This window comes from Teleopsis dalmanni, chromosome 2 (assembly GCF_002237135.1).
Source record: "Teleopsis dalmanni isolate 2A chromosome 2, ASM223713v2, whole genome shotgun sequence".
NCBI classification, from domain to species: Eukaryota; Metazoa; Arthropoda; class Insecta; order Diptera; family Diopsidae; genus Teleopsis; species Teleopsis dalmanni.
This window is the reverse complement of record NC_051847.1, coordinates 82,436,121-82,456,592: the sequence shown is the minus strand read 5'-3', so window position 1 is coordinate 82,456,592 and position 20,472 is coordinate 82,436,121. Positions and strand designations below refer to the sequence as shown.

Sequence of the window (20,472 nt, the reverse complement as noted above, 5' to 3'; positions counted from 1 at the left end):
TGGATATTGCCAAATACTCATCACCAGTGGACTTTGAAAACATTTAGTTGAATTTATTTATTTATCTATAATTTTTAGCAGGGCTTCGAATTGGATTATACGGAAATTTTGTTCATGGTTTTGTTTCAGTTTAATTAAAAATTATATTTAAGTAACGTATATATAACTTAACAATTACTTTAATACAATTTTAATACTGAATTTGATAACTAATGTATATTTGCCCTACTGGTTGTCGTTGTTGTTGTTGTAACCCGCGGAGATCTCTCAAGTAGATAACAGGTAAGGAATTTCAAATACCTATACATAAGTTAGGTTGTGGATAGGTGATGGTTGAGTGACAGAGAATGACTATATAGGAGTAAAAATGGATTGGGATAGGTTGGATTTTAAATGAAGTCAACCTTGTTCAAGACGGAGAAACCTATGTTGTATCAAGCAGATCCATCTACTGGTTGGTTAGATTGTGAGTAGGTGATGGTAGTATGAGAGGGAAGTATATTTCTTAAGAATAAGAATGACTTGGTGATGGGTGGGATTTTAATTGAAGTCGACTTGTGTTAACCAAAGGTCAGTTCGATTCTTCAAGTTAGTTTGTACATTGGGACATAAAAACAGTAGAGTGACATCATAGAGTGACAGAAATGCAGTTAGGGCACATATGGGGAATTGTCGCATTTATGCGTGACAAGAAAGTATTTAGCACATAGCTATATCCTGATTTCTATTGAGATAGACAGTTTGTGCTACACGTGAAAGGCTTCATTATTCCCAGGAGATATTGGGTGTAGCTCTATTGAGAACTTTGATATAGTGCAACCGTAGTCTTGAAGGATGGTCTACATTCTAGGGTGTAAACAAACAAAATACAAATTAATTGGGTTAATTTTTGGTATTTTAACAGGTAAAGGTGTAAAGTTATCAAAAGTAACTTGAAAAATATATCAATTTAATCGAAAAGTAGGTATATATGACAAAAGCAACGTTTTTTCCAGTTTTCTATTTAATTTCTACAGAATTTTTTTTATGTATTAGTATGATTATTTTAAAGACGGAAAGTTAAAAAATTTATTCAATTAAAAAACATCTATTTGTATAAAGATTAGTTTTGAACCCATAATTGATTAAATTTTTACCAACTGAAGAGGATTGCCTATGAATAAGTAATTACTAAACTGTACAGTAAAGAGACAAACAGATATATATTTTTTTTTCGGTTCGGTTCCGGTCTTAACTCCGTAGTAAACTATAATAACTAAAGTAAAATCATAGTATCGGGTTTTTTGGCTTTCAGATTTCGCAAACTTATACCCTGTCAAATTTGAAGACTAGAGTGAGGTTTTAGAAATTTGACATCAGTTCATTTGGTATATTATATATAACAGCTATACTTCAACTTCATTTATGTTATTCTATTTCAGTACTATTTACTAGTTAAGTACATATATAGTGTGTTTGATCTGTTGACACCAGTTAAATCAAACATCGGGAATTAAATGGTTAACGCAATTTCGCAAATCTTTTCGAATTTCACTATTTCGTTTTTCATTTATCATGATAGCGAATTTACTGTTTATTATATACTGAAGTTACGTTGGTGAATAAAGTGAGCAGATGTCGAAAATATGTTTAATTAAAGTCTATTTATTTTTATAATCCCGTCTACGAAGAATCTTTCGCATTAATTTTATAGATTCTCTTTAGAATTTTAATCATTATTTAATAGTTAATAGAAACTATTGTATTTAACATAATACAGCGATTTCGAACAGTAATGAATTGCAACAATAAAATTTTATTATTTTTAATTAATTAAATTTTTGGCTACCCTTACAGCTGCTCAGAGTAATGTCAATTACTAGACCACTATCATTAGTGGTCTAGTAGTCATTTCTTATATTTAATTTTTAGTAAATAGTTTTTTGAGATTGTATGTACCAAGGGTTGAATTAGCACCCTGCCAAATTTGAACCACAGAGTCAGTGTTCATTAGCCAACGAAACCAATTAAAAATAATAAAATTTTGTTGTGCAATTCACTACTGCTCGAAACCTCTCTAATAATTGAAATAAGTAATTCTGAAAAATTTGATAATATCACAACGTTTGTTGTCTCATCAACATCATTAGAGGACTCTCAACTTCCATTTGGTTGTTGAAATCCTCTTGGCAAAAGGCGTCATTGTTATGAATTATGTTTCAAGATCTTAGCATTAATTCTTTTTTTGTCATTTGTTAGTCATTCGATTTTTGGTTGTGGGCATGACACTGATTATAATCATGTTTTGTGTCAAATCATGTACAATTAAAAGTGATATAACATATAAAAATTTCATTAATACAGCATGGGCAGAGTTTGTTAACATCGACTTTTAAGTAAAAAAGGTATTGCTTGAAGGTATATGTTATTTACCTATTTATTTATCTATCTATTTACATATCGTTGTTGCATTTAAAAAACATATTTTGAAGATTGGAAAAAATGCTTTGATAAATGCTTCGAACGTATGCAAAAGTGTATAATCATAAAGGATAATACTTTGAGAAACAATAAAGCAATTTTCAACGACAAATACAAATAGTGACTCTCATATTAATGATTTATTTATTAGAGTATACTGATTATATTTGAATAGTTTAATATCTAAATATTTATTAATTTTAAAAATAAAAAACAAAGCGTTCATCTATACAAACATTTTTGATGAAACAATTTGAAAATATATTTTGATAAGAATTTATTTTCAACATAATGGACTACCAGGTCTAAGTGGATCCTAGGTGTCATAATAATAACATTAGAAAATTTTAAAGATACAAATGTGTACTTTTTTATTCTATATTTTGCAGTGCATTTGTAGTGTTATGATTATAACAATATAAATAAAAATAAAATGTCTAATAAATGTGTATGTAAAATTAAATTCTAACAATTGTTTTTATGATTTATCTCACATATTCAATTATTATATACAACAATATATAAATATTTAAATATCTAAATATGTGTAAATGTATTTAATATATTTTCTGTATGCAATGTAGTGCACAAACCGAATTATGTTCAAATTAATTTGTTGTCCCGGTAGAATTGTTTATTTGGAACATGTAGAACTCTCACTCAATAGACGCCAAATGTTATATATTCTTGTATACTTTTCGACGACTTTCTCCGCAAGATCAAAAGAGCAAGGCGAACCTAAAATAACTGTGCGCACATTAATATTTTAGAAAAGATATTCACGACACGATCAGTCTGAGGAAAACTATCGGCGATCCAGGTTGGTTCTTTTAAGTGTGCTGGACGTATGCGCGTAAAGATTTTGGCAAAATCTTATATGGCTTATATAGTATAATCTCGGTGTGTATATATAGTATATTGTGCGGTCTACATATATATATATACATAGATGTGTGTGAAAATTAAAATTTTTAATTCGTTTTTAAAAATTATATGTTAAATGTTTTCATTGTTTGATAAATGTGAAAAATTTTTTTTATTAATAAAAAAAAAATATTTAAAAAATATATTGAATATATATAGAAATATATATTAATACATATATAGTTATTTATAAAGTGTGAAATATTAAAATTATTAAAGAAATAAAAAAAATTATTTCTTAAATAGTAAAAAATAATTTTATAATATAAAAGCAATCAATTCAAAATCTATTATTGGCTTTTTTAAATAATTTTTTTAATTGAAAGTGCAATCGTCCAAAAATACGTGCTATGTGCGGTGTTGCGTCTGTTTGTGTGCCGTTGTACTTAATGCCGTCGTGTGTGTTTGTGTATCTGTGTGAAATCTCCCAAATTAATGTGTAGTGCCATGTTCTAATTATAAATCTTTGCTTCTATTCCGCATTTTACTTAAAATTATTAAAAATTATTTAAAATTATTATAAAATTATAAAAATTTAATCATTATTTAAATTCTTTAATATATAAATTTTTTGGATCTAGGTTAAATATTGCCTAGTATCAGTAATACACAAAATTATAAATTACACAAAGTCGAAATCTGAAAAGTCGAAATCATTATATCTGTAAATCCCCTAAGATTTTTCCATGTGAATGTAAAATAGGTACAAATTAGTGGAGTATTTGGATAGTATTGGATAGTATGGAGACTAACGACATAGGCGCTTCTACTGCTGAAGCAAATGCAATTCAAGGAACTACAACTTCAGCGGTTTCTGGTCCAGACGCTTCAGGTAAAATTCTGCTACTGCACTGCACTGCCCATGTTACGCAATATAGCTTGGATAATTTTTTTAAATAATTTTATACAATGATTTTTCTACTCTGTATATTTCTTACACGATTTAAATGAATATACAAACATTTATTACGTAAAATGAAAATAATGAAGTAAAATTGGCAAAAGGCTAAAAAACAATTATCCAAAACAAGCAGAAAATGTTATATATTTTTCAAAACTATGAATAATGCCGCAGATATAAAACCAAAGAAACTATTTTTAACCAAAGTTTATTTGTCTAAGGCATCAGAGCAAAACAAAAACAAAAAAATTAAAAAAAAAATAATAAAAAAAAAAAGAATTAAATAAAAAATTATAAAATATTTCCTACATTTTCCGCTGTGTAAAAATGCCGCATCCACGCGGCAGTCAAATATTTTGTTTTACAGACAAATGCTAAAAGGTCTGCTAAGGCTAGAAGAAAAATTTGTAGACATACTAACGAAACTACAAATACAAGCAAAACGTCTACAAATTAAGCGAATTAATGTCTGTCCGTTTGTTGTTGGCTTGTTTCACGTTTAGCGCTGCAGTGACAGTGACAACAAAAAACGAGTGTCTTCCTTTCCTATTCGACATTATTTGACTCTAATTTATGTTACTCATACGTAGCGGTGTGCGAATATTCTTGGCACAAAAATTTTGCAGAAAATTAAATTTAATTTATATTACTTTTATTATTTATAAGAATTTTGTGTTCTTCTTATTTATTCATTAATTTTTAAATTAATGAATTGTGTTATATCAAAATAATATATACATATAGAAATACATAGTACGTTAATATTGAAAGTGCTTTGATTTAAAATTTAGTAGAGGTTTTCATAAAAATTAGGGAAATTATTAAAATTAAATTTTTAATAAAAAATACTTCATAAATTTAATGATAATCATAATTAGAAAAATTATTTTATTTAATAAAAACTAAATTGGAAGATTAAAAACAGAATGTTAAGAATAAAATATAAGAATATTATAATGCCACTTATTATATACAAAAATGCATCTTATTTTATAGATGCATTTACTACTGATAAAATATAATAAATATTTATTTATAAACTTTATTCAGAAAAGTACCATATAAACACTTATTTGTATATCATAAATATATATTAGGGTAACCTTTTGTTGTATGGGCAAAGATTTTGTTTTTCTGATCAGATTGGTTATATTATTTTCTACTACTTTAGTGAAAAGTAAAAAGTTTTGTGAAAAAATGTTTATAAAAAACTGAAATAAAAAGGTATTTCGAACAGTAGTGAACTATAACAACAAAAATTCTTCTTTTTATACTATTTTAATTAATTGAATTTTTGGCTGACAGCTGTTTCGACTGGCGCCAAATACCCATCATCAGTGGTCTTGGAAATAATTCTTGTATTTAATTAATTGTAAATAATTTTTGGATACTTTAAGTATTAGGAATCGAACTCGTATCCTGCCGAATTTGAAGCTTAGAGTCAGCGCAAAAACTGAAATGTAATTTTAATAGTAATTAGTTAGGGTATACCATCAATAATTAGGACCCACTTAGGCATATTGTGTCATTGTTATACCGTTTAAGAACTCAGAATTTTAAAAACTAACTTAAAGATCTCACAAAGCCTAAAATGCTCTTTAGAGGAAGCTTGGAACTGGCCAAACTTCTCATAAAAGTAAACGTTTAATATAGTAAATCGGCGCTGCGCATGCACTGGGAAGTAAGTAAGCACATGTGATGCATTTTAATTGTCTTACCGTTAACTGTGATAGGAATGATTAAACGAAGGAATGATTTTTTAGTATGGCTCCCTCTCCATTAGCAAACCACAAGACTAATATCTCTGCGTGGCATATCACTGAGAGTACAAATGCATTTATATTGTTAAATATTCCTATCTTTTATTAAATTGTTCGTCTATCTATTGAACAGTTCGTCTTTCTAGCAGTTACCGAAAAGATCCTTATCGCCGAGAACGTAGAGTAGAAAAATATTAAACTGCGTCATCAAAAAATGCGTCATAATTAAAAACCGTCCTGGTTTTAAATTGAACTAAACTCAAAAACTTTAAGGAAGCATGACTATTTTATAATATGTACATATCCCTGTTTAATATATCACTTCCGTCTTAAAACACTGCTATCATCGTTTTGGTCCTATTGATTCTTTCTACTTTAATGCTGAAGCGAATTTCTTAAAAAATTAATTTGTCTATATAATTTTCTTCAAAATTGGCGTTCTACATTCATGGGTATCAATGAGTATAATAGGGTTTTGCAAATACTTTTTTGTGATCGCTTCACTTGACTTATACTTTATAAGTTTCAAACGTATATACCTAATGTTTTGTTTTATTACCTCTTTGTATTCATTTTAGGATTGTAATTGATATATAATTTATATTCTTTCTGGTTTTAAAATTTTAATAGTTCTTCTTTTTGGACTATTATTCTCTCAATGAATATACATATAACAGTACATACATCCTCTACATCAAAAACTCCATCATACATTTCGCTTCTACATAATTTATTTTAAATCTAATGGTAACTGCTAAACCTTCTAAATTTTTTAAGATTGCTTTTAGTACAAGCACAGAATCTCATCCACATAAGAGTAAATTCGAATGTTACTATTAAAAGTAATTTTTCCGGTATCAAATCTTTTTACTACATTATAAAATACTATATTGATGGCAAGTATTTTTAAAGTATATTAAAAGGAAAAAAACTTCTTGTTTTCTCCCTGAGCTAATTTTAAAAGAATCGGTTAATTCTCTTCATAAAAGCATTTAATTTTTGTGTTTTTCAAGATAATTCCTATAAACGTCGCTAAATTTTTTGGTATGTCAATTTTGATGAGAGTAAATTCAGTTTTCACCTACCCAATGCTATCAAAAGCTTACTAAAATTTGATGAATTAGGAATGGAGTGAATGTCTGTTTTAATTTCGTAGATCTTTTTAAAAATTTGACAGGGAATAAAATATTGCTCAATAGCTGATCTCCTTCAATGAAAATCAAATTGGTAATAATTAAGAATTTTACACAAGGTATCACCAAGAATTTGTTCACAAGTTGATAGAGTATGTTTCTAAAAATGTTATACCCAATGTTGAGCAGCCACAGCTCAGTGAAACGTTTTAAAGATTTTGCTAAACCAAAGTTAACTTATTTATTTTCATCCATTTTTTCACCAAATTTATGTCAATTTTTCATTCTCACAAATTATTTACGTTTTTTTTTTTTTGTGATATACTATCTATTATGTGTAGTTTAACCTATAGAATTAGAATAATTTTAATTTAATACCAATATTTAGTTGTGGATGGTAAATTGCAACATCAGTTTACACCAAGACTGATTAGAATATGAAAATTTTAATAGTTTTGACACATTTTATGGTATTAACACAAAAACATATTTGCTACGCTTAGTGAATTTATATAGTTCGCTATAATGCCCTATAATGTTTTACAAGCCCAATTGATTATTTTTAGAAATTCTTTATGTCGGCATAAATCGGCATTTCATAGTTGTTAGAAATGGGACCCCTTGGGTAAAAGTGGAAGTAACTAACGACATATCTTATTTCTTGTTGGCCATTCCGATTTCCCGCGCACCGCGTTTTAACAATAGATTTTAGTCGTGCCAGCTATTTTAAGCAATTTTTTTCACTGCTCTATATGCTGATAGATTTTCTTCTTAAGATACATTATATAATACATTCAAAATATCAAGTTTTTAAATTGCTTACATGAACAACATAATTCGTTTTGGTTTGACAAAAAGTTCTTTATAAAAACATAGTAAGTTAGGTTAGATTATACCGGTGATCCTGGTAAGGGAATTCACTTATGTCTAGTGATCCATAGTTTTTACCGTATATAAAGGAAACTCAGGGTTTAAAACCATCTAGAATCTTTGGCGAAGCTTAGAATGCTGTTCTTCAAGGAATTGGGTTCCTAAAGTGTTGAGTCGCCGCCGTGCATGCGCTGGGTAAAGACAGAGTAGATGAGAGGTACTTTCATCATCTTCCCACAGGTGCGACAGATATCAATTTTCTAGCATGGTGCCCTAGTCTGCAGTGACATATAAGTAAACCAACCATAAAACTGATATCTCTACGGAGCATCTTAATGAAAATATTGGATTTTCTTTTAGCGAAAAGGGGTCACATTGCAAGGGGTATGCCTATATATTATCGTGCATCTCAATGAGAATATTGGATTTCCTTTTAGCGAAAAGGGGTCAGATTGCAAGATATGCCTGTATATGAGTCTTCCCATTTTTAATTAAAAATTTCAGCACAGAAAGAACTCAGTAACAATTTGCATGATGCAAACGATATGCCTAGATTACTTAGATGTAACGTCTTGAAGCAATTAGCTCGTCTGTTCTGCAATTACCGAAAATATGCCTATGACAGATGAAACAAATTTTTAAATTAAAAAAATACAGATTTGAACATGTTAATAGTATCACCAGTTTTTATTTAACAGTGACGAAAACAGTTTTGAGTGGAGAAAACAGTGTTCAGTGGAGAGAAGTCGGTGAATTCACCCAAAATGGCAAAATAACGAATACTTCTTGCGGTACATGGTATGATATTTATTCACTATTCCAGGGAAAAACACGTAAATAGCGATTATTAAATCTAGTTATATTATTTGGTGATATCCGAAGACTTGGTAAAAAAGTGGTTTTTTACAGAAATATAACACTTCATCACAAGTCATTAGTTGCGATGTTTAACAATAGATTTTAGTCGTGCCAGCTATTTTAAGCAATTTTTTTCACTGCTCTATATGCTGATAGATTTTCTTCTTAAGATACATTATATAATACATTCAAAATATCAAGTTTTTAAATTGCTTACATGAACAACATAATTCGTTTTGGTTTGACAAAAAGTTCTTTATAAAAACATAGTAAGTTAGGTTAGATTATACCGGTGATCCTGGTAAGGGAATTCACTTATGTCTAGTGATCCATAGTTTTTACCGTATATAAAGGAAACTCAGGGTTTAAAACCATCTAGAATCTTTGGCGAAGCTTAGAATGCTGTTCTTCAAGGAATTGGGTTCCTAAAGTGTTGAGTCGCCGCCGTGCATGCGCTGGGTAAAGACAGAGTAGATGAGAGGTACTTTCATCATCTTCCCACAGGTGCGACAGATATCAATTTTCTAGCATGGTGCCCTAGTCTGCAGTGACATATAAGTAAACCAACCATAAAACTGATATCTCTACGGAGCATCTTAATGAAAATATTGGATTTTCTTTTAGCGAAAAGGGGTCACATTGCAAGGGGTATGCCTATATATTATCGTGCATCTCAATGAGAATATTGGATTTCCTTTTAGCGAAAAGGGGTCAGATTGCAAGATATGCCTGTATATGAGTCTTCCCATTTTTAATTAAAAATTTCAGCACAGAAAGAACTCAGTAACAATTTGCATGATGCAAACGATATGCCTAGATTACTTAGATGTAACGTCTTGAAGCAATTGTATGAATTAATTACCAGATTTGGCTTATACACCGACAACTGTCTATTCGCATAACTTAAAAGCATGCACCAGGAAAAGAGACTATCTTTTATCTCAACAAGAAAGTCATCTGATGTTATTTGAAGCTAAACATATATATCGTTCAACGAGTCATAGAAATCTTAAAAAAGGTTTAAAATAGGTGTATTGTTGTTTAGAGGACTTATATTGATGGTTAATATCACAATTTATGGTTTTTAATAATCACCGTGAATAATCACTCATATACCTACGCGTTTAGATTAAATATAAGGTTTTAGGTTCTGATAGTAGAATGGAATAACCTTTTGTCGACAATATTACAAACATTATTATATTTTTTAAGTCGTAATTTAACTTAAATTATGAAAGAAGTGACTATTTTTCTTAATAGAAACTATTGTATTTTCTGTTTCGAAACTATTGTATAGAAACCTCTCCATTATTATTTTTATTATAATATTATTACATCTAAAATAAATGAAATATTATACTCGTACATAAAATAACTTCATAAAATAAAGTTCTATCCCATAGTGCAATAAGCAATAAGTGTATATAATACGTATATTTGCAGGCAATAGAATAGGTCTGATTCATATATACCTAATAATAAAAAATATAATACTGAAAAATTTTACTTAATATTAAGGTTATATTATTATATACACTGCTTACTTTATTATGTTTCAAATAAACAATAAACAAATAACAATAAACAAAAAATAATAAACAATTTTATTCTACTTATAGATCCCCGTGGTTTTCCTCTTAATGCTACAGAAGTACACAGGCTGCCAAAGATTTCCTTCAGTGATAATTCGAGTTCGATTGTGCGGTGTGTACCGAACGAAAGAGCCACATTTTTTGTAAAAATCGATTGTGAAGATGAAGAAAATTTGCTGCCATTGAAATTCGAATGGTAAGTTTAAAAATTTTAGTTAATTAAACTTTCAGTTTAAAAAATGTTATTTGAAATGATTAAATCGAAACTGTTTTAACCGATCAGCCAAAATGTTTATAAAGGCAGAAATATTTCTGATACTTAATAAAGTCCAAAAAAATTTTGCATTGGCTTTTTGCCATCAAAATTATAATCAACGGGTTTTGACAAATACGTTCATTTGTTTAATGTTTTAATTTGCCAATTTTTAATAAAAAAAAATTGTAGTATATATTTAATATAAAACTGTTTCATCAGTTTTGTATTATTATAGGTTTTTAAGAACTTTAGAAGATTTCATTGAAGAATATTTTTTGAAAACTTTATAAACAAAGAACTACTCTAAGCAATTTGTTATTAAAGAATATGTTGGAGAAAGAATTAAATTCACCCTATTTAATCTTTTTTAGGCCGAGCTATTTAATAACAAATTACAACTTAACATATAGATACTGTTGTAATGTATACTATGTACTATATTATAAATACTGTTGTTACTATGTACTAGGTATGATTAAAAATAAACAAAAATTTTGAAATTTTCACTGTCCATAGAATATTTATGTATTGGTTAGACTGCGAGTAACGTAGGTGTTATGTAGATAAGTCTACATATATATTCCGAGCGACTAAATAAAACCTACATTAGTTAGTTTGTTAGGTTTTTATTTTTATGGTAAAATGAGAAATCTAATCTCATAATTTTGTAATAAAACGGAATTAAGTACAGTGAAACTTTGAATATGTTAAAGAAAGCTTTTGGTAAAGAAACGCTTTTAGGAAGGTCTAGAAGAAATAACATATGACACTTAGATATAATGTTTCAACATGACAAATTTTGTAACAACAAAATTTTCTTTGAAACGATTAAATTTGCAACAAAAATAAAATCATTTAATTATCGCTGAGCAAATGATATCGTGAACGATCCAGATCTCCTCACATGTGATATAGCTGACAATAAAATGTGGATACATGGTTTAAAAGTTCACAATTGATCAAGTTTAGTTCTTTCAAATGGACATTATAACCATATTCTATTAAAAGTATAGTTTATTAGAATAGTTTACTGATACTGAAATACTGATTTTTAATAAGGATTACAACTTACATGTATCACGAAAAAATCTCAAACTTGTACTTTCTCCTTAATATACCTAAAAGATTATAAAATTCAGAAAAATTTTCCATCATATGCAAATTTTCGTACATATATTACGAATGATATATCGTAATAATATTATTAATGATATTGCTCTATAGAACAGATACTCTATGATTTACTCTATTCAAAAAAAAAAAACGTCGAACTTCGCAAATCGATATTTTGTTCTAATCGATTTCAGAAATGGAGCATATCAAAAAAAAAGATCAAAAACAAAAGAAATCTTTTTTTTTTTTTTTTTTTTTTTTTTCCATTAATATTACAACTATCTTAGATATCTAGTAATACTTTTAACAAATGAAAATTTGGAAGTTTCAGTTATCTTAAATCATCATTTAAGATAACATGTTAATGATAATGATATATTTCATAAAATTTTAAAATATTTCATAAATAATTAGATAAATAAATACATAAATCAATAAATAAGTAAATAAAATAAATAAGTAAATAAAATAAATAAATAAATAGACAAATAATTACATAAGCAAATAAATAAGTAAATAAATTAAATAAATAAATAAATAATAAAAGTAAAAAGAAAATAAATAATAAATAAGTAAATAAAATAAATAAATAAATAATAAATAAGTAAATAAAAAGTTAAATAATAAATAGTAATAATAAATAATAATAATAAATTAATAAACATAAGTTAGAGTAAGCTTAATTTAATACTTTATACTTAAGTATGTTGGGAGTGTACGTTTAAGACGTTTTTTGTATCCTAGTTCCAGGGCAGGGAGTCTTCTCATTTCTAGGTTTGAATGCTGAAGCAATTTAGATAAGTGGTTCGCACTGCTTTTTTGAATTGTTTCGTGTACTGTAGGGATATTCAGGTCTTTGTGAATATCGTCGTTTCTGATGTACCATCTAGCATCTACTATCGTACGCAGGATTTTTGATTGGAGCCTTTGAATAGTATTTATATAAGTCTTGCAGGTGGTTCCCCATATTTCAATTCCATATTTCCAAATCGGAACAATAATACTTTTGTAAATTAGTAGTTTGTTGTCTATTGACAGACTGGAAGTTTTACCAAGAAGCCAATATAGATCTGCAAATCTTCGATGAGCTTCCTTTTTCTTCTGAATTATGTGCTCCTTCCAAGTCAGCTTTTGGTCTAATAGCATACCCAAGTAATTGGCTTTCTTGCAGATTGGTATATCAATGTTAACAATTTTTAGTTTCTGTTCTTCAAATTTTCTGTTAGTGAAAATGACTTGGACAGTTTTTTCGGCGTTTATCTTTATCCCCCAGGTGTCAGACCAATGCATCACTTCGTTTAGATGATTTTGAAGATTTACAGTTGCTTTAGTGATATCATGGTTCGTTGATAAAAGTCCAGTATCGTCAGCAAACGTTACAGTTAGTATTTCTCCAGTTTTAGGCTTAGGAATGTCTGCAGTGAATAATAGATATAGGATCGGATCTAATTCACTCCCTTGAGGGACACCGGCTTCTATTTTTATCATGTGGGATGTGTCGTTTTGGTATTGTACAAAGAAGTATCTATCTTTAAGGTAGCTCTTCAGTAGTAAATAAAAATCGGCCGGCAATATTCTTGATAGTTTGTAAAGCAATCCTTCGTGCCAGACGCTGTCGAATGCTTTAGCTACGTCTAAAAACACACCCACAGTGAACTTCTTAGAGTCTATATTCATTGCAATTTTACTAGCCACCCTATGAATTTGCTGAATAGTAGAATGCTTTTTACGAAATCCAAATTGGTGATTTGGCAATAGGTTGTTTTCTTGTATTATTGGTTCAAGTCGGGAGAAAAGAAGATTTTCAAATAGTTTGGATAAGATAGGTAATAAGCTGATCGGTCTGTAAGAGTTGACAATTGAAGCATTTTTGTTTGGTTTAGGTATTGCTACGACCTTCGCTACTTTCCAAACAGAAGGGAAAATCTTATTGCTGATCATGCAGTTAAAGATGTTTCTAATGTAAATTATGGCTATTACAGGTAATTCTAGAAGAAATTTACCAGATATCTCATCGTAGCCTGGTGATTTTTTTGGGTTGATGTTAACGGCAATGATGTTTTTTATTTCAGCAATTGTTGTCTTCTTAATTTTAAAATTCATCTGGGTCAAGTTCTGGGGTAATGCATGGTTTGTATCATTTTTAGGATTTGTAAATGTGCTCTTAAAATACTCAGCGAGAACAGTTGCTTTTTCTTGGTTTGTGCGCGCCCAAGAGTTATCTTCTTTTTTAATCGGTGCGCAATGAAGTATGGCGCCATTACTACCCTTTGTAGCTTTCCATAAGGAGTAATTTGTAACCTTTGTAGCACTCAATCTTGAGATAAAATTTGATACATTTTTTTGTCTTTCAGCCTCTAATAAAACTTTCAGCTCTTTTGTTAATTTATTCAACTTTGTCTTTATTTGTGGAGCTCTAGATACTTGCCAGATTTTTCTCAACTTTCTTTTTTGTTCTATTTTATGTTTGATATGATTCGGGACAGGTATTACATTTTTGGTTTTTATTATTGGTGTAGATGTAGATGCTGCAGATAATAGTAGAGAATTGAAATTGATTATTGCATTATTTATTTCCTCTTCTGTTCTTAGAGCTACATTTATAACTAATTGTTCTTCTATTATCTCGCGATATGTATCCCAACATGTTTTATAATTGTAAGTATTAATGTTCGTATTGTTCATAGTAAGAGTTGCGCTGTAAACTAGTACTATCGGTGAGTGGTCAGAGGACAACTCAAGGCTGGAATGAATGGAAAGGTTACTTACATTTATGTTTTTTGTTATAAAGAAGTCAATCAAATCAGGTTGCTTTCTTGGGTCAAGAAATCTGATGACAATAATAGTGTGGGAATGGATATATTTTTAACAGATCGTGTAATAATATCGATCGAGAAAAATCGCGGTGAAACTTACCAGGATTTCGACATCATGTGATTTCGACACATCATAAAGTCGACTTCATTTTCTTTCTAAAATTATTATTTTTTGAACTATCTTTTTTTTAAATACGGCACATAAAACCACAAGTCCACAATTTTTAATTGTTATGTACATGAAGTGCTCTATAATAGCACTTGCAAAAATTTCAATTAAGTAATTTAAAATAGATTTTATAACTTGTTTATAGGTTTTGTTTAAGATGGCTATATTTTTATTGCCTTAAAACGAGAAAAATTTCAATATTCTACTGCTTTAAAAGGAAACAACTTTAAATAAGAACTTCACAACTCGTTTTTAATAATCTCTTTTGTTTATTTTTTTTCATTCCTCTACACTCTCTGAATTAACCAACAACTAAATAATTTTATTAAAGAGTTCCACAACATGGATCAAGATTGCAAACTCAAAATTATCCCACTAAAATTGGAATCGAGACGATTCGGCTTGCAAAATACAGATTCCAGACATATATTATGAATCGCAATCACGACGTAACACTTTGTTTTATGAGTAAAATACAACTCTTGCATACATTTTAAAATTCATTGAAATATTTTCTGAAAACTGGATATTTATGTGCTCTTTTCGAACGATGGGACTGAAACTTTAAAAAGTAACAGTCTTGTTCAAAGCGGCAGTTATGTTTACCTAAGTTATGCTTGGTACGTGATTAATTTATAACAATGTAATTAAAGAGATTTCAATTTTTCGTGCGCTGTGATTTGAAAAAGGAAAACGCTTAAGAGTCGATGCATTAAGATCTGATTACTGAAGTCAGCCAATTCAATAGCAGATTAATTCATTATATAATATCCATTTTATATTCATTATATATTATTATACATATATACAAAAACTTCTGGCATTTCTTAATTACCATATGTGCTGGCAGTTTTTAGAAGTGCAACTTTTACAACTATCGTTCTAAGCTTTTGAGCCCAACAGATATCATAGTCAATGATTTGAGAATGAGAACTTTGTCATAAGTTTAATTAGTTATTCAATAATGATAATGGGCGCGGCTTAAATAATGATAGACTAAGAACCTTTTTGTGGTCTAGGCAAAGGAATTCTATCCACTCTTCTGAAGGGTGCAGAGGAAAAAGAAAGAGAACTATATTGGTAAAACCTACCAAGCATATCATAATTTAAATTACTTTTAGGGACTTACAACATAGGGACTTTAGGGACTTTAGATTGCATAGAACAAAGAAAGAATAACCTAAGAATTATTACGAGATTTCCAAACGGTCACTGTAGATTGAATAATCACCCAATAAAGTTAAGAATTCAATCCAACTCAAACTGCAGATAGAGAAGAGCAAGAAACCGCATACCATGTGCTAGGGAAGTGCACGGTACTGATGCACAATCGGAAGAAACACCTGGGAGGGTTTTTCATGGAACATAGGGATTCAAGATTAATAAAAATAGACCCTATACTGCCTTTCATTAAAGAAATCGGACTTGAAGAAACACCTGGGAGGGTTTTTTTATGGAACAAAATAAAAATAGACCCTATACTGCCTTTTATTAAAGAAATTGGACTTGAAGAAATGCTCTAATCCGACTAAGAGACACAATAGATTTCTTAAGTCGCAGTGTACTATCCCTTTTTCATAAGTATAATAATAATAATTTAATAATCGTTAAATTTGACATTCGTTATATTAGATAACTATTACGAAATCGAAAGCAGGATGATAAATTATTTATTTGTTTAAAAACTTGCCCAGGTACATGTGTGTGAACACTAATTTAACACAATTATATTACTATATAATTATTCAAACAGTTTATAGCTTGTATGGTACAAATATGCTGACAAATAATTACATTCAACGAATATTGCGAAATATCTATATCTATATCAATATAAGTATTCTATTAATTAACATCTCTCAAATTTGATATTAAAATTGATTCACCATTTTAAACAAATTTAAATAGAAATTTAAAGTATTTTCTGTGATTCATTTATAAATTATTGTATAAATTATTACAAATGTTTGGCATACAAAATTTAAAAATACATACTATATATAATACAATATTTCGGTAAACCATTTGTCTATATGGGACCTATATGGTATATTTTGCACTTCAAAACTAAATAAAACTAAGACCTTGACGTTTTCATATTTTACGCATTTTAGAAAAATTAGAAATGCAATGTTTATTTAAACATTTTTATTGCATGTTACAAATATTTTACAAATTGTACTGAAACGAGTCGTCAATATTTCAATATTTAAATAAAAGTTTTGTTTTGTATGAGAGAATTTTCAAAAACATTTTGCGCAGATTTAAGCAATAAATTCTTGCGCGATGAGATTTATTTTTCACTTTTAATACGAATTTTAACAAAATTTTGGGCATTTCTCTTGCCTTTCGAGCGTGCCTGCCACTCAAACAAAATATTTAAAAAGCTACCAGTCCAACATTGTCGATCGTCGCGTTTAGATATATCCATTGCCTAGTAATCGGACTTGTCTCTTAGCCGTTGTCTGCACACACAAATATACATAGTGTTTTATGCTCCTATATATATACGCGATAATAAACGAATTTGAGGGTTCCCCAAATAATTAAAACGAATTTAATAAAAATTATTCGATGTGTTTTGAAACAAGAAAAGTGATTTCAAAAAAAGTTTACTGAATACTAGAAAATGTAAAAAATTTTAAGATTATGAAATATTAGGCTAGAAAAATTGACCAAATAACTGTGCCACGTCAATTTCCGATCTATTTTAGTACCCTATTTAGTACACGACGACGTAGTGCTAAATTTAGATTTATTAACAAATTGTTTTGTTCGTGCCTGAAGAAAGTGCGCTAAATATTTTGTTTTTTGTGTTTTGAATCAAGAAAAAAAAGTTTGGGTCCACAAGTGCTACTTGAAGTGGGATGAATTGTTTTTTTCCCAAATTCCCTAAAATTGTGTAATCTTTTACCATTTCGAAATTTATTTTTATTACATAATTTTGCTTGTTTTTCGTGGATTTTTTCTGGCGATTTATAAGCAAAAATTAAAGACGCATCGCTAATAGTTAGAGAAATACATAATAGAGGGGACTTGCATATATAGACACATAGGCAACGGAAATTACACAAATTAATTCTCAAAAATATTTACAAAATTATATACAAAAAAATTTATTGAGAGATAATACATGGGCTGATGCATCAAATTTTGACGAAGAAAATTTTTTTGCTTATTTATGTAAATTGAAATATTTTGTTTTTAAAAATTGTTAAAATTACAAAAAATATATTATAAAATTTTATTCAAAAATTTTGTGATTTAGTCTTCATTAAACAGCATTAATTAAGTATGGTTATTATTGTAAAAGATAAAGTAATAAATTATAAAAAATTAACACGAGAAATTAATTTTTGAAAATATAAAACATTTTTATGCGTGCATAAGTGCTTGATGAGCTCTTCCTCCTGAAATAGATTCATATTTTCGACAATATTTTTATTTCAAAATATATAATATATATTAAACATATAAATTTAAAAAAAAACCAAAAGATTTTATACATATTTTTTTTTTTAAAGTAGAAACCATTAAAGTGATTCTTGTGATAAAAATTTATAAAATAAATTTGCTTTCATCCTTCTATTTCGTGTGATATATTGTTTGGTGGTTGTATGTGTAGTTTTTTTTATTTGTTTTTAATTCCCAAAAAAAATTAAATAATGCATTATAAACAAATATAAACAAATTTCTCATGTCTTAATAATTTATAAAATTATTGTAATAATAATAATTCAATTGTGCTCTATCCAAAAAAATTATTGTTAAATAATATAAAAAGCAAATAAAATGGGCAACGGCTGTTCAAAATGCTGTCAGTGTAATGATCATAAACACAATCACGGCACACTGTCCTCTGCATCGTCGGTATACAGAAGAAGGTAATATTTATCATAAGACTTTTTGTAAAAAAATATAGATTACAAAATTACAAAAAAAACCACTAAATAATTTCCTGACAGTTGTTAATAGAATACATACATATACCATAAACATTTCGTTATTTAAAATTCTATATCAATAGAAACTTCCATATCATTGATACTCATAAGGAAATTTTTAAATATAAAAAAAATTTATAATTCCTAAGATCATTGCTGATAAAAACTTGAGTATTCGAAACAGCGTTATATGGTCAACCAAACTTCAATAAATTAACTTTTTTTGTTGTTGTCTTTTTATTTCTATTCGAACCCTTCTAACTTTTAAATAGTTAATTTTCTTCATAAAAAGCCTCACTTTCGACAAAAAAAATTACCATTCATAATTTTTGATTAAGTGAGCTTTTAGGGTGACAAAGCAGTTGTTTTGGATATCGATAAATATTCATATTCAAATATCCGCCGCTCAAAAAACCTTTGGAATAAGTGGAACTCATCAAAATTGTCAGTGTAGGATTTGAAATCCTACAAAAAATCCAAATTTTTACTAGAAATTGGGTTACAGTATAATATAAAACTCAGGGATTAGAACCACTTAGAATCTTTGATAAAGTTTATAATGCTATTCAAGGGGAGCTTTTTCAGTTTGCCAAAATCCTTAAAAATGGAAGCCCATAAAGTGGTAAAGCGGCACCGCGCATTAGCTAGATAGAAATAAAGCATATGGGAAGCACTTTCATCGTCCTCTCCACAACTGCGACAGGTATGATTAAAAGAGAGATTTCATCTACTAGCGTGGTTTCCTAAAATACAGTAACCTATAAGTAAACCTACCGCAATAAAAATTTTTAATAAAGTAAATCTTTAAGCTAGTCATATAGCTGTTTTAGATATCATCAAATACTTATTATCTATCATAAACATCTAACTACAAAAATTTTGGCAATAGTAATAGATTCCACCTTGTGATGTAGTATAAACGACTCAAGGTTGAAGTCTCATTAAAGAAATTAAATGCATATGGAAAAAATCAATATAATTTTCAATTTTTAGAAATTAGATTCGAAATCAAAGAAAGAGTATATCTAGGAAGAAAGTTGTGGCTGGTGAAATAATTGGATTAGATAGGTAGATGGGTAAAGAGTTAGGAGGTCAAATCCTCTTCAATTAGTTAGAAACAATTTATGATTTCACATTTTTTGTAGTTTTGGGAACAGGACTCGGTGTTTTACAGACAGGCAGATTTATTAATATAGTACGTTAAGTAGAAGAAAAATCATATTTGCACAGATATTTAACAACTATAAACTTTATAACCATATTGACAGTTTAACCATAATTCCGTTTCTAGAACATTAAGTAATTGTCAAAAATATGCAAATGAACTCTACTAAGCCATCAAACTGTATTTTTTCGATTTTTGTATATATTTTTTTGGGTTTTTTATTTAGGAACCTATTATTTAAATTTTATTTATTGTTCGCCATATTTTAATAATGACCTTTTTAAGTCCATAAGTCTTTTACCAATATTCAATTGAAAAGAATGCGTGAAAAAATATTTCTAATAAGATTAGTAGCTATATCCCAAAAATAAGTAGAGTACCAATTTAGGGCGAATCAAAATGCTTCTGAGACCCAATTTAATTTGGAAAAAAAATATGGAACTCCTGAGCAATGCCACCATATTATCGTATTATGAATACGATTGAGCCTTAGCTTAATAGAAGATAAAGT

The 20,472-nt window shown here is 28.5% G+C and overlaps 1 protein-coding gene across 1 annotated transcript in view; it reads left to right on the top strand.

Annotated features, from left to right (window-relative positions):
* Nucleotides 1-3,964: 3,964 nt before the first annotated feature.
* LOC119674931 overlaps nt 3,965-20,472 on the top strand; it is a gene marked incomplete at its 3' end in the record, with an annotated part of 43,662 nt that continues 27,154 nt past the window's right edge. Inside the window, exons 1-2 of the mRNA XM_038086089.1 lie at nt 3,965-4,216; nt 10,526-10,694. Coding sequence (XP_037942017.1) covers nt 4,126-4,216; nt 10,526-10,694 — 260 coding nt within the window. The remainder of the gene's footprint in view (nt 4,217-10,525; nt 10,695-20,472) is intronic.